Below are 16,898 nucleotides of genomic sequence, written 5' to 3' on the forward strand. Positions count from 1 at the left end.
TTAATAATGACTTCAATTATCAAATGATAAATGAATCGTTATTAATTTCAATACGCAATCCTGCACAAAGCTGTAAAGCATATACTAACACTAGCGGAAGATAACCTCTTGATACGACAAAACTTTTTTTGAGAGCAATACATTTTTCTGCTTTTTGAGTGAGCAATATTAAACCAAAAAAGGTAACTTATAAGACATTTTTATTTATTTCTATTGTGAACATAGAAAATGAAATAAATAAATAAATATAGTTTTTCTTTATGTATTTAAAGCTAAGCGTGATCAACCACCGGCCAAGTTATCGTTCTCCTTACAAAATAAATTCTGCTGTGCATATGAAAAGCATAATGATGATTGATGCACGTTAAATCGGTCGAGTCGCAAAGTCCTCCATGTTCCTTTAACAAATCAATACCTCTGGGGGCTCTGATCCAGGAGTTTCCTTGTCTTCTGGATTTGGTTCAAAATTACAAAGCTACGGAGTTAAACATTAGTATTTGTAAACCCAAAATTGGGCTATTGATATCAATCCTTCTTGACAGCTTACTATTGATATCAATATCCAGTCTTATCAATGACGTCAAGAGCTATTGCAATTATTTATTTTTCATCTTACAAAAGCTCACAGTTCAGTCTGAAATCGTAGGTAAAAGCAGCCTAATGTAAACATGTATTTAAATGCAAAATAAAAAAAGAGGTAGATGCGTAATTTTCATCTTTTTTGCACACTTAAATCATTATTATAACATTAAATATGTGCATTTGTTAATGCAATTAGGTCTGCTATTGCCCATTGTCGTTATTACGGTTTTTAACTGCATTTAAAATATACACTTTAAATGAAAATCCGTATTTCGAAAACAGCACGTGGTTCGCCAAAAATGTTTCGGCAACCCTTCTGTTGTGCGGGTCACCTGGGATAGCAGACGATAAAGAGGAGAAAAGAGCTGTTAATGGCGATCCCTTGTTGAGATGATTTCACACTCATTAAGACTTACACACACAACTTTCCTCACGTCTCGCCTCCATTTTTTTCACTCTCTTCTAACTGTTAAGTTAGGTGAAAGCGTAAAAAGAGAAGAACCGACTAATTTTGAACTGTCAATTTCGACTCTCGTACGTAAAATCCTTAAGTGTTCTTTTCGATGACAAAAAACAGCCAATCAAATGAAATCAGTGAAACTACTTTTCTACCTAACTATCTTTAGCCTTCCTCCTATATTCACTGTTTTGATAAATGCTTTAAAAAATTTAAAACTGAATTTTCTTTTAGTTTGAGAGGCATTCAGAATTCATTGATTCATTTAGTAATTCAAAATTATGAAAGAATTGTGGTATATTATGAAATACAAATGTAGACAAAAAAATCCGCATAAATTAAACAATTTTATTTTTATGTACGTTTATTCAAAATTACATAAAAAATTAAAGCGCATCACTTTGTTCAAAAATCCTCAGGATTAATACGCAATCGTTTTTGTTTATTGATGATTAGCAGAGTGCAGTGTAAAAATTTCATTTTATAATCGGAATTAACAGCCGACGCACTTTTACGACTATCAGTGTCCTACTTCGTAATCTTGTCATTTTGAACCTAGCCCAGAAGACACGGAATCCCCAAAATCAAGCATGAGAACAAACTAACTTTCATGATGGGCTTTTTTTAATAGTACAAACCAGCATTTGCATTACTTGGAGAGGAAAACCACGAAAATCTCTCACGGGCAGTCAGACAGAAAGGGGATTCTAATCTATGATATGTCTTTCACTGAGGATATCTTGCGTCATGCTGTGGTCGGTGCTAGCCTGATGCAAAAATCGGACCTTGTTGGGAATCAAAACAAGTTCCCTTCATTGTGACAGGTGCGTTCTATTCCCTGAAACAGCGGTTCCGCTCCGTGGAAGGTGTTCCGAGAGTTAGGAGTTCCTTTTTTTAAAAACCAGTACTAGTTTCAAATTTTTAATTTTACTTAAATCTTCTAAATTACTCATTATCCATTTAATATTTCGATTGTCTTAGTGAAATTAATAAAAGTCAAATGCCAATGAAAAAGAAATGGCGAATTTTTTTTTAAAATAAATAATTTCTGTAATAACAATACCTTGAATTAATTATGAAAAGGACAAGCATTTATAAAAAATCGTTTGAGTATCTCTCACCCGGCTTTTAAAATTAATATAAAATAATTAAATTCGCAAATAACGAACTATGTTACCCTAATTACCATTTTTAACGTTTATAGCAGATCGCTTTTTGGTTTTCCTTTCAAAGAAAACCTTTATTTTGTCTCGTTTTCATATTATGTATAAACACCGAAGAGAAGTTACTAGACTAAATAAAGTTCTAGGATTGGGAATTTAACTGCAGGACGTAAAATCTATTAAGATATTTAAAGATAAAACGATAAAAAAAAATCCCTTTCTCTAATTATATATTTTTAAAATGAAATATTTTACTGGTTTATGCGTTCACAAATTAAGTTTGTATATTTTATTTATTAGGTTGGTAACGGGCTTTTGATTTAATTCGAATAACAATAATTTCATTAAATATATCACCGTCTTTACATTTGTTCTTTTTAAAAATTTTATGAAAATTTCTAGCAACACATTTAAAGATCAATTTTATAGAAAATGAGCATAATACCTGAAAAATTAGACAAGATAATTTTTATACTCGATTTTTATAAGTCACACGCAATGTTTTATACATCACTTTTCGTACAGACCTGTGGAAAAGGTGATTTTTAAAATTTTTAATTTATTTTGTTTTTAAATTAATTTTATTTTTAAATTTATTTTATTTTTAACTTTATTTTATTTTTAATCTTATTTATTTTTTTCTTAATTTTTTAAGATTAATATCCTAATTAATTTCCTAAGATTAACGTGCTAATTTTTCTCTTATTATATTATTAGGGGAGAAATGCATCCTCAAAAATTCACTAGTATTCTTAAGATTAACAACACAAATGCGTTTAATTACGTTTAAGTACATTAAGTTTAACAAAACAAATACATCATTATTTTTTTTTTATGAAAAAAAAAAAAAAACGTTTGTATTTGAATGATAGGTTTTTAGCAGAATCTATTAAAAAAAGAGAAAGAAAATCTGAAAATAGAACAATCCCCGTAAATGAAACAAATGCCCTTTTGGAGTGTTACGTGCCCCAAAGTGACCCTTACTGATCACCACTTAAGAGCAGGAGTGACGAATCACCTTTATTTTTTTTATCGTTTGGAAGAGGTGTCTAAATAAAGAATACTAATCGAATATAATGCAAAAGTTATGTTCTCAATCATTAAACCCTGGAAAGATTTATTCTTTTAACTCATTTACACGATTTCAATTCGCGTCTTTACGAACACTTAAAAAATAATTCAGAATTTAGAAAAAAAACGAACAATATTTTAATTCTTTTAAGAAGAACGTTAGATCAAACACAGTAAACTCAAACGATTTTTAAATCGAATTTCTCTTCATATACGTTTTAGATAACTGCAAAGAAGACTTTAAAAGATATTTTTCACCACAAATATGTTTCATACTTCTGTGTTGTTTTGTTTACCTGTTTTGTTATCTTTAAACTGTTAAATCCTTCATTTTCAACTTATTCCTGTTAGTCATTCTTAGTCTCTCAGTTTTACGTTCGTATTCTTCCTTTTTCACAAAAAACTACCTGAAGTTTAAACGGTGCCAGTTCATATCTAATCTTGCGGAAAGTAAGAATGATATTATGTACCTCCCAGAATTCTTTTTATGTTACCTGGGTGATTATCAGCGTAAGAGACCCTTAAATGATAAGATTCTACAATTGCGAATGCTGACCTAACGTTACAGGAAATCGTTGTTTCGATTATATTCGAATATTTTTTTTTTACGAATTTATTAAATTGTGCATAACTTCTGAATATTTCTAAGGATTTGCTAGGAAATATGAAGATGGCTTGTTGGAAGTCTATGTTTGTGTTGGTTATAGGTAAGTTCATAAGTTTATGTTGTTAATCCAAAGTCCACACCTTAAAAATACCTAGAATGTTGCAAAAGAGCCGGATGACGAAACCTCTTGGCGATTTTTTAGAAAAATTAAATATTGAATTTATTCTAATTTGTTTTTAAATATGTTGTGGAAAATTAAACTTAAGATGGAAATTAAAACTGTTAGATTTCTGGAATTTTTTTTTCCTTAAAAATTAAAAAAAAAAAGCTTGAAATAACCATGAAGTAGATTTCGGTGTTGTAGAATCTTAGATGGCAGGTTCCGAAAATTCCAATTTTTAAAATTCCATTAATAATTTTTATCCTATTCAGATAAATCATTAAAATTCTATTTAATTTTTTTTATTCTGATTCAGTTACGCTATTTGAATTTTTTAAATAATTTTTTTATTAAAATTTTTAAATTTTATGTGAATTTTCTCTTTTGATTCCGTTAGAGTTTTTAAATCCTTTTATTATTATTTTTTTATTTTGCTTCAATTGCATTATGAAAATTCTGTTCGGATTTGTTTTCTTCTGATTCATCAACAATTTTTTAAAATTCTATTTGAATTCATTTTCTTCAAATTCAGTTACAATTAGTTTGGCAGAGATATTAATTCAATTTTTAAACTTTACTAGATCAACGTGGTTTAAAAAACTACTATCAGTAGAATTTTTAAATTTTGTTACGTTGAAAAAAAGTACAAAATTTTTTCCTGAGTTTTTTTTTTCAATTAAGAAACCTTAATGTAAAAATTCTTATTATTAAAGCTTATATATTTCATTAATATCGATTTTAACACTTTTGCTTTTAATAATGTAACATCAAATTACACTCATATCAAGTGTCATAATCTGCTTTGAATCAAACTCAAGTCGTTGGTTTTGTTAAATGTTTAGATTTTAGAAAAATGAAAAACATCATTTAAAAAAATAATTTTGGGTAATTAAAATTTTATTTTTATTTATTTATTTATTTTTTTGGTCATTTTTATTTTTGTAACTTCTGGTACTTTAGGAACTATGAAACAAAGTTGACCTTTACATTGGATTATGGTTTACGCAGGTCATTGTCTACCGTTAATACACATAGGTGTATCAAATACAACAATGTCATTATTGATAACAAAACATATCAAAAAATAATATTGTGAATATTATTCATCATAAATATTATTGAACACCGTATTATTGAGAGCGTTGACACATTTTATTTGAATAACTAATATATTCATCATCATCATAGTTGGCCAGACAGCTCAATGTGGGCCAATGCCTTCCTCTGAAGATTTCTCCATAACTGCTTCCGATTTATCTTTGATTTTTTCATTAATTGCAAGAAAATCTGACTCCGCCGAATCAGCCCATCTCAACTACGGCCTTCCCTGCTATCTTTCTCCACTAGGTCTAAAAAGCAATATCTTTTATATTGTGTTGTCATTACTCATTCGAATCACGTGGGCCATCCAATTTATTCTATTTGTTTTCATGTGCTTAATAATATAGGGTTGCTTATAAATCTTGCACAGTTCAAAGTTAAATCTCCTTCTCCAGTTATCGTTTTCACACATTCACACCGCCAAGTATACTCCGCAAAATCTTTCTCTCAAATATTGCGATACAATTTCCCTCCAGTTTTGTCATTGCCAAGCTTCAGAAGCCTATGCCAAGACTGTCCTGATCAATATAAAAATAATCAAAATTAGCTAAATAGGAAAAATATTGTTAAGTATCGATATTTTTTACAGCAAATATTGCGGTATTAAAATTCGGCAGTCTTCGAATAATAGGGACCAATCCAATGTTCGTATCGGCGGCAGCTCGGAAATCAATCGCCAGCACAGGGTCCATAAGTATCTCAATTTTTTTTTAAAATTTACTTTAAATACATGTTTTTACACAAGTTTTTTTCCCCTTGGTTTCTTTACGATTATATTCTTGTTTCAATTTTTCTTCGCTTAGAATTACAAAGTTTAAAAGGATAACCATACGTTTCACATTAATCTCTGCTATTGTTGCTATCCAATTTTCAAAGAAGTAGGCAATTTTTTTTCTTTTTAACACATAAAGGTGGATTTACACTAGTTCAAAAGATTTTCTCAGAGAATCTTTTAAGTCATTTTCAAAAAGGGATCCTTGGCAACTTTTTCAAAACTGACCTCTTTTTTTTTGAAGTCGAAGTTAGAATTGTATTAAACGCGTAGCTTTATAACGGTGGTTTTCTATGAAAAAAATTGCAAACATTTTGTTACCTTTTTATGGTTTGTTGCATCATTTACCCCATTTCCTAAATTTCACCTAAACTATATATATATCAGGAATGGAGTTTATTATATATTAAGAATTCATATGATTGATTCTTATTATATCTGCCGCTGCTTAGGCTTGAAAGTCGTTAATATGAGGAATAAATCTGCAGATTAACTAGGGTGATCCAATAAAGTGCGGAATCAAGAGCTTTCCTCTGTTTACCTAGATAAATTACAGTGCGCAAGATAAAAAACCAACCACCATGTATAACTTTTAATCTAATGATCAGATCGTCACGTTCTAGGACTCAATCTCAATGGTTAGAGCGGGTAACCTCAAACATGCTAATTAATTAGTGCAAATGATATTTTAAGCTACGAAATAAAAAACAAAATCACACTTTCACTGAATAAGCGAACCTTTTTTCCCCGATGGATTCGGGTTTCTGCCCCTCAAAATATTGGGAGTAATCGTAATCTGAGAAATATAGTCCCAATAGTTTGGCCAAGAGAGCGGTCCAAAGTTTGAACTCCTTAATTTTAATTTTGATTTCCGCGTACATTTAGAGAATTTAAGGGAATTGAAAAATTTCTACACACAAATATCAAATTCGTTCATTTAAAAATAATTTCACGAAATATTAGCTTTTAGTAAATATTTTTTTTAATTATTTTATTTAATAGTAGTCGAAAAAATTTTAAATTGTGACGTACGCAATTTTTGAAATCATTTTAAAGAATATAATTTTACATAATAAGAGATACAATTTTAGGGAAATCGGTCGAGTAATTCCTGAGAAATCGAACTTTGAAAAAGTATTTTATTACTCGATTTCTCAAGGGCTATCACATTAACTGCTTCTGTATCGTCAAAATTCACAACTTTTTTTTCTCTTATATTATAAATAATTAGCATTACGTTAATATCCTTAGTTGTAATAATATTTTAAACAGTTTGACCCCCTTGCATTATTGTTTTTTAATTGATTGATGATTGGTTCTGTCAACTTACTTGTTGCTAAGTTTAGATGTAGAAAATAATTAAATAACATCATTTAAAAATATTTAGAAGATCTTATTTACAAAATTAGAGATACAATTTTAGAAAAATCGGTCGAATAATTCCTGAGAAATCAAATTTTAAAAAAGTATTTTATTATTCTATTTCTCAAGAATTATCACATTAACGGCTTCTGTTTCGTCAAAATTCACAACTTTTTTTTCTCTTATATTATGAATAATTAGCATTACGTTAATATCCTTAGTCGTAATAATATTTTAAACAGTTTGACCCCCTTGCATTATAGTTTTTTAATTGATTGATGATTGGTTCTGTCAACTTACTTGTTGCTAAGTTTAGATGTAGAAAATAATTAAATAACATCATTTAAAAATATTTAGAAGATCTTATTTACAAAATTAGAGATACAATTTTAGAAAAATCGGTCGAATAATTCCTGAGAAATCAAATTTTAAAAAAGTATTTTATTATTCTATTTCTCAAGAATTATCACATTAACGGCTTCTGTTTCGTCAAAATTCACAACTTTTTTTTCTCTTATATTATGAATAATTAGCATTACGTTAATATCCTTAGTCGTAATAATATTTTAAACAGTTTGACCCCCTTGCATTATAGTTTTTTAATTGATTGATGATTGGTTCTGTCAACTTACTTGTTGCTAAGTTTAGATATAAAAAATAATTAAATAACACCATTTAAAAATATTTAGAAGATCTTATTTACAAAATTAGAGATACAATTTTAGAAAAATCGGTCGAATAATTCCTGAGAAATCAAATTTTAAAAAAGTATTTTATTATTCTATTTCTCAAGAATTATCACATTAACGGCTTCTGTTTCGTCAAAATTCACAACTTTTTTTTCTCTTATATTATGAATAATTAGCATTACGTTAATATCCTTAGTCGTAATAATATTTTAAACAGTTTGACCCCCTTGCATTATAGTTTTTTAATTGATTGATGATTGGTTCTGTCAACTTACTTGTTGCTAAGTTTAGATGTAGAAAATAATTAAATAACATCATTTAAAAATATTTAGAAGATCTTATTTACAAAATTAGAGATACAATTTTAGAAAAATCGGTCGAATAATTCCTGAGAAATCAAATTTTAAAAAAGTATTTTATTATTCTATTTCTCAAGAATTATCACATTAACGGCTTCTGTTTCGTCAAAATTCACAACTTTTTTTTCTCTTATATTATGAATAATTAGCATTACGTTAATATCCTTAGTCGTAATAATATTTTAAACAGTTTGACCCCCTTGCATTATAGTTTTTTAATTGATTGATGATTGGTTCTGTCAACTTACTTGTTGCTAAGTTTAGATGTAGAAAATAATTAAATAACATCATTTAAAAATATTTAGAAGATCTTATTTACAAAATTAGAGATACAATTTTAGAAAAATCGGTCGAATAATTCCTGAGAAATCAAATTTTAAAAAAGTATTTTATTATTCTATTTCTCAAGAATTATCACATTAACGGCTTCTGTTTCGTCAAAATTCACAACTTTTTTTTCTCTTATATTATGAATAATTAGCATTACGTTAATATCCTTAGTCGTAATAATATTTTAAACAGTTTGACCCCCTTGCATTATAGTTTTTTAATTGATTGATGATTGGTTCTGTCAACTTACTTGTTGCTAAGTTTAGATATAAAAAATAATTAAATAACACCATTTAAAAATATTTAGAAGATCTTATTTACAAAATTAGAGATACAATTTTAGAAAAATCGGTCGAATAATTCCTGAGAAATCAAATTTTAAAAAAGTATTTTATTATTCTATTTCTCAAGAATTATCACATTAACGGCTTCTGTTTCGTCAAAATTCACAACTTTTTTTTCTCTTATATTATGAATAATTAGCATTACGTTAATATCCTTAGTCGTAATAATATTTTAAACAGTTTGACCCCCTTGCATTATAGTTTTTTAATTGATTGATGATTGGTTCTGTCAACTTACTTGTTGCTAAGTTTAGATATAAAAAATAATTAAATAACACCATTTAAAAATATTTAGAAGATCTTATTTACAAAATTAGAGATACAATTTTAGAAAAATCGGTCGAATAATTCCTGAGAAATCAAATTTTAAAAAAGTATTTTATTATTCTATTTCTCAAGAATTATCACATTAACGGCTTCTGTTTCGTCAAAATTCACAACTTTTTTTTCTCTTATATTATAAATAAATAACATTACGTTAATATCCGTAGTTGTAATAATATTTTAAACAGTTTGATCCCTTTGCATTATAGTTTTTTAATTGATTGATGATTGGTTCAGTCAACATATTTGTTGCTAAGTTAAGATGTAGAAAATAATTAAATAACATCATTTAAAAATATTTAGAAGATCTTATTTTTTGTTTAACTTGTTTAACGTGAGCAATATGCAAATTAATGAGTGTGTACCAAGTAGGCATTACTATATATAGTTAGATAAATCCACTCTTTTCCTTAGCATTATTTATGACGTCTAATTATTAACAATGAGTATGTTAAAAATGTTTTTTTTTTCTGTTATTGTAAGTAACGTCTTTTAATGCAAATCTGCTTAATCATTTATTGAATAGAGATTATCAATGTGTAATGCATGCATGTTATACATATTTCTTTCAGCCATTTTAATACGCAACTACTCTTGTTATAAATCAAAAGTATTAATTTATATGCACTGATTGCAAATGTTATATACATTACAAATGTATTTTTCTGCCACTATACTAAGTAACTATGTTTAATGTAAATTTGACATTAATTAATACATATGATTTCAAATACTAATATTCACATTTATGTATGTTTTATATGTATTAAGATATTATACTAATTAATTTCTTTTAATGTAAATTCATGTTTTTAATTTATATATACTGATTACCAATATGTAAATATATGTCTGTTACTTACGCAATTTATAGCCATTGTACTAAGTAACTATGCTTAATATAAATTTGCTATTAATTAATACATAGTGAATACTAATATTTAAATTTATGTATGTTTTATTATGTATTTATACATTATACTAAGCAATTACTAATGTGAATTTATGTTATTAATTTATACGTAGTAATTACCAATGTGTAAATTTATGTGTATTACTTACGTATTTTTTAATAATTATACTAAATAACTATTCTAAATATAAACCTATATTATTAGTTTATGCGTACCGATTATTAAGATAATGTTATCTATGTTATACCTACAATTATTATGCTATATAGCTATTCTTTGATCTAGCATTGAAATAACAATGAGATTCTATAATAGTTATTTGTGCTAAATTATTATCATTAAAATCTCAATGTCCATATTAACGATTAATATAAAGTTATATTTCCTGAAAGAAAAAAAATTATATTTTATGATAATATAAAAACTAATTTTTAAAATTTTTTTCTAATAAATTTGAGAAAAAAATTACTAACATGAAAAATTAATTATTTCAGTTGGCTGCTTAGAGAGTGTGTTGGCGCAACAAAGAGGCTCATTCAACTATGCCAAAAGAAGTGGAGGAGAACGAGAAGGTAACGTAGTAAAATGAAATAAAGGGTGTTTTGTAATCACCACACGTAATGTATAGTTTTGGGATCGCTGCATGTAAAAGTTCCATAAAAGTTTCAAATTACCTTTTCAATTGAGAAAAACAAAAGCGTTATTAAACTTAGACCATTCATTATCAACATCTTACGAATGCTGTGATTCAAATATATAAAAACTGCTTTGTTTAAAAATGAGACTGAATTGCGTTACAACCCTTTTAATTTAGAAATATTCTTTAAAGCCTATTCATAACTTCAGTAACAGATTTAATGTTACTGAACACAAAAATGGTGGTAACTTTTTTACATTTCAAGTAAAAGAACATTTCTGTCAGTAGTAAGGGAACATTCCTGTCAGTAGTAAGGGAACATTCCTGTCAGTAGTAAGGGAACATTCCTGTCAGTAGGATAGGAACAAATTGTTACAAGTAAAGGAACACGGTGTTTCAGTACACCAAGAAATGTCTTATTATTATACCAAGAATTATCTCTGGTGTTTCACTGTACCGCTTTTGGTGTGAAGCAGTTACCACCACTTTTGGTTTTAAGATACTCTTTACAGTACAATCTGTCCCTTATTTAGAAACAGCTTTAAAACCTATTCATATTTCAGTACACAGTCAGCAAGATAAAGATTGATAAATTTAAATAACCTCTAATACAATTACTGGATTTTTCTTGTTGTCACTTCCAATCGTTAATGGTTTGAGCGGTACAGGTGTATTCTAATTTAGTCCATCCGTTATTTTCAAATATGAATTCGGAAACAAATAGGTACTTTTTCTTCACAACATATTTTTTCCCCCAGACTCTTGCCCTTTCTACCGAGAAACAGTTACAAAATTTGCAATTTAAAAATTGTTCATACAAATAGTTAATTTTAAAATCTGTTTTGATTTGTCCGACTCAGAATTTTAAAATTTTTATACCCAAATAAACTTTTCCAGAAGAGTTAATTTTTAATAAGTGTTTGTTACTTTTTTTATTATTATTTTGTTTGTTTACAAGTAATTATTATTAGTTTTGTAACGGAACAGAATGTTATAGAAATATATAATGATTGTGCTTTTTGTAAAAAAGCATAACATTTTAATCCTTATTGGTATGTGATGAAAACATGGTCTTTCTAAGGTTTATGCTGGAGTTGTAAAAAAGGGATAGACTTAAATATTTCCTATCTTGACTTTATCTTCAGTGCAAGTGAAAAATATGTTTCCAATGTATTTTTTATGCTAAATTGGAAACGAGTTTATTGCACTCCTAATTTTGAAAACTATTTACAAATTCCGTCTACAGATGGCTCTGCTGATTGGAAAAAGCTATAAAATAATGTTTTCTGCTACATACATAAGATTAGGTAAATATTCACACAAAGGTCTTATATTTTTAACCTCAGACAGCATTATGAGGTTAATTTAAATTGTTGTTATTTTAAAAACATTGCTTTATAAGTTTCTCCATTAGAACGCCATCTGGTAAACGTTTTTCATAGCAAATTTTGAAACTTAGTGAGAATAAATTCTTAATTTCCGAAGCAGAACGAAAACGGCAGCACTACATTTCGATCTCGTTCTGTTTTTCTTTAATGGATTATCTAAATGGGAAGATTTTTGTACCTGTTCGCGCCAACTTCAATCGCCAAGACCGCAAAGGGATTGTAAACTTGTAAAAATTAAAATAAATAAAAAGCAAAAAGAAAATGAGAGAGAGAGAGAGATTTGCCGAGGATGGCTACGAATTTGACTTTTTGTGTTAGCCTCCTTCTGTAATTTTTTTAAGTTTCTCGTGGGCCACTAGTGCCTGGAAGTTGCCATAACTTGGTGATTATTTCAGCACATGTTCTGATGCAGAATCTTCTAAATCTTCAGCTGTTTTGCCACTAGCGATACCTGAAATGTGTAATTTTGCAACTAAACGAATATTAGATTGTTATTGTCATTATTGCAGGGGATTTGACTCCAGTGGCAATTGCTGGTGTGGCTATTGCATGTGTTGCAGCAGTTGGTGGATTGGTCGTCACATTTTTCTTTTGTATGTACGTGTACAGACAGCAGAGACAAGCAGACAGTTACAACAGCTCATTCGAAAGAACAAGACGAGTTTAAGTTGGACAACATACCAACATACGTGGACTTAATTCATTGGAGAGAATTGGAGATGTGTTGTATTCACAAATATATTTTTGTTATTAGCTTGAAAGATTGATAGGTATGGTTGAAGATATCTAAACACCGCCCTTAAAATATATTTTTAAAAATAATCTTACTATTGACATATTTAATAATGGTTTTAAATTTATTTATAATACAATAATTACCCTTTGATTTTATAGCTATTAATCATAGTTTAAAGAGGATTTTTACCTTTGATTAATCGTGATAAGTATTTTTGACCTTGGCAATCATTAGTTTTTGTTTATTAAAAAAAATTGTCTTGAATTTGGATTAAATATGTTTGACAATATTAATCAGAGTTAAATAAAGTTTTTATTTATTCCCTTTCTTAAATTTTGTTAAATAATAAGTTTTTTTTCTACCTATTTCTTAAAGACGCATTTGACTTTGCAAATATTAATGAGAATTTAATAAGACTTTATACTTCTTTTCTTTTTTACATTTTAAAATTTCGATAAATCAAGTATTTGTGACTTTGACAATGATCAGTCAGAGTTTAATCAGTTTTTTTATTATTTTTGTTTAAATTATTTTTTACAACCCATCTAACGTTTTGACAAGAACCATAAAATATATATGAAGGGCGGTGATTAGAAGACACCTTATTTACGATTCATATTTCCATTTCATTCAACTAGAAATTTCTAGTACAGTACCATGCATATTTTATAAGCATAAATTAAAAAAAAAACATTTCTTGGATGTATAATTACTATATGAATGTTTCGAAACGAATATCCTTTATATGTTTAGAACACTTGTCAAAAATGAAGGTGAAATTTTGAGCATGCAAAGGGAGGAAAAGAAATGTTTAGATGTAAAAAGAAACAAAAGCGCCCTCGAAATCTAGAGAGTCACTGCTAAGGAAGGTGGGACTGCAAGCATGAAATTGGTTTGAGTGCTGGAGAAATTTTAAGGTGTTTCTAACATTTGATTATCAACTCTTCTGTGCTTCCTCCAGCAATCAAACAGGTTTCTATGTTTTCAGTGCAGCTTTGCTCTTTAGAGATTCCTTAGATTCTGATGGCTAATGAAATTGTAAATTTTGCCAATTACTTTTGTCCAATAAATTAACATTACTCGATTATTCTGTTCAACCTGTACATTTAGAAGCATACAAGAAGCATTAAGTATACTTTTTTTTAATAATTTTATCTATCTTGAAAATGTTTCAACCAGCTTTTACCTCTTTTTTAAGTGGAATTTTCTGTATTTTTGATACATTTGTAATTCTAATCCATTATACTGTTGTAAGTTCGTTTATTTTCGTGAAAGTTCTTAAAAATAAGTTTGCTTTTTGATGTTTTAAAATATTGTTTAAAAAATATTATTTGTGTATTTATTTTACTTATACAAATGATTATTTGATACTTGTTTTTAAGGATAATTATTTTTAAAATAAATGTTTTTTTTCGGAATCATTTTAATGACAAAATCTAAAATGAGTGCTTGAAATTTAAAGTTTTCATCAACTTCACAATTAATTATTTCTTTTTTTACTATTATTAAATTCTATGCTAAATTTTGTATCATTTTCTAGATGTAGAATTTTATTCTCTAACTTTGTATTTTGAGTGAGTATGTTTGTTTCTTTTGTGAATATTTAGGTATAATTATAGAATCATGTTTGTGTTAGTTTTTAACTATTTTTCTTTTGTGTTTTGCTTTTAATGTTTAATTTTGTGTTCGTTTGAACTTTTAATAAATAAAATAAGCGTTTCTTTTTCTATACGATTGTTTTTTCTTCTTTCTTATTGATTCACTTTGTTCGAATTTTCGCTTAATTTTTTTAATTTCAATATTTAATTTTTGTAAGAAAATTACGAAAAAAAAAAGTTTTTTTTGTAGTAGTCAAGAAAAGAAAAAAATTATAATTTATTATATAATTTTGTATATTAAAATTATAATTTATTAGAATTTTATTATTATATAATTTTATTATTATTTAATTTAAATTAAACAAAAAACTTTCAAAAGACGTCGTGGTATTTTTGGTGTGCATGGAAGTTCATTACGAAATAGTAATAATATAAACGGTATTTATTGGTTATAGAGACCATGTGGTAAGCGACTGCTTTTCCGAATTTTCGCCAAAACGACATGTACTCTTACGCATTTTTAAGTTTAATATTGAAAATTCCAGGTAAGGTTAAAGGATGACAGTGACTTTACTGACCCAAGAAAAATAAATAAATATAAAAAATGTAATACTATGTTAATGCATAGAAATGTGAATATTTTCCAGAAATTTTTCACAAAAAAATATGAAAATGTTAAATTTTTTAACAAGCATTATGTATGTTAAAAAAAGATGGCAATGTTGTTACGATGATACATATATAACGTTGGTACATATATAACTATGGTACATATATAAACATGATGATACATAAAAATAGAATCGCACTCATTTTCATACCTTCTTACTAAATTAATTCGCAATAAAATATGAAATATGTACTCGAAAAGTTGATTCATTAATTTAAAATAAAAAATTCGTTTTATATTAAATTAATTTAAAAAATGAAGAAAATAAATGCTGCGAAAAATGTACAATATTTTAAAAATCTTGAAATTGTATTAAATTTTTTTTTTTGTCATATTATTTTCTTTTATAATTCATCATTCTTTAACAAAATTTTAACTTTAACTTTTCTAAATTGTAGGAATGAATATTTTTAGCACATACCGTTAAACTTTTTTTGTGGCTCCATCTCTGAACGAAAATAGAGATGATATGTACTATTGCTTAGAAAAATTTAAAAACAAAGAAACATTTGCATTAAAGACCTTCGATGTCTTAGGTTTAATGTATCTGAATAGACAAATCCTATATCTAGACAAATCTTATATAGAAACAAATCTTATATATTTTACAAGAGGGCTCTATACTTTGCTCACTTCGCTTAACCCCAATGAATGTTTCGTTATTTTTGCTTCTTTGCATTAAAACTAAAACTGATAAAATTAAAATTAACGACTTAAAATTTAAACTTTTTTCTTAAATAGTAATTTTGCATTCATTATTTCAGCATGCTTACGTTGGTTAAATAATTTCAAACACAATTTGTTTTAAAAGTAAATATAATTTATTAAAGAAGTAAATTAGCTGAATTAACTTTTAAGAATAGTGAAAAGTTGACAAAATTTATTTACTGTAAAATGTTATATAATAACAATTTTCTATGCGATTACTTTAGAATATGATAAATGAATAAACTTTTAACCTTTAATTTTGAATAATGATCAAAATTGGAAACGTAATAATAACATAGAATATTAAAAAGGAATAGAACATAGATATTATTGATAAAGAGATAATTAAACAGTTTAAAATTAAATACCAATATAACTTTTAAAAAGGAAATTAGGTTAATTAACGTTTGAAAATAGTGAAATGGTGACGAAATATATTAAATTCAAAATGTTCCATAGTGGCATAATACTGTGTAATTTTTTTATAATGTGATAAATGAACAAGACTTTTATTTTTAAGCGCTTATTCTGAATAATAGTCAAAATTTGAAAAGTAATAATAACATGAAATAATTTTAAAAAGGGATGCTTTATAAGTACTGATATAATTTTTATTAATTTTATGCTGGTGACAGCCAAAACTATTTATTATGGAACTTTAGTCCTAAAGATCATATCACGTGATTTTTCTGTCCAATGAAGTTGCATGCAATGTGCATCATCATCAATATTTTTTCTGTAAAGTTGGGTAATGCGAGACATATGATAAATATCTCTCGAACATGGATTTAATAACATAAATTTTCATACAAATTTTCAAATAATGAGTTGTAGTATTTCATTTTTACATTGAAATAAATAAATAAATAAATAAATAAAATTAAATAAAATAAAAATTGAGAGGAAATATATAAATTATTTTTAAG

The 16,898-nt window shown here is 27.0% G+C and overlaps 1 protein-coding gene across 1 annotated transcript; it reads left to right on the forward strand.

Annotated features, from left to right (window-relative positions):
- Positions 1-3,753: 3,753 nt before the first annotated feature.
- LOC107448349 (uncharacterized) lies at positions 3,754-14,725 on the forward strand. The gene is made up of 3 exons (XM_016063511.3): positions 3,754-3,980; positions 10,730-10,807; positions 12,770-14,725. Exons 1-3 carry the CDS (start codon positions 3,938-3,940, stop codon positions 12,925-12,927), a joined length of 279 nt encoding a protein of 92 aa, XP_015918997.1. The 5' UTR covers positions 3,754-3,937; the 3' UTR covers positions 12,928-14,725.
- The last annotated feature ends 2,173 nt before the right edge of the window (positions 14,726-16,898 follow it).

Source organism: Parasteatoda tepidariorum, chromosome 4 (assembly GCF_982258835.1).
Source record: "Parasteatoda tepidariorum strain Cologne lab strain chromosome 4, Ptep-v5.0, whole genome shotgun sequence".
Classification (NCBI taxonomy): Eukaryota; Metazoa; Arthropoda; class Arachnida; order Araneae; family Theridiidae; genus Parasteatoda; species Parasteatoda tepidariorum.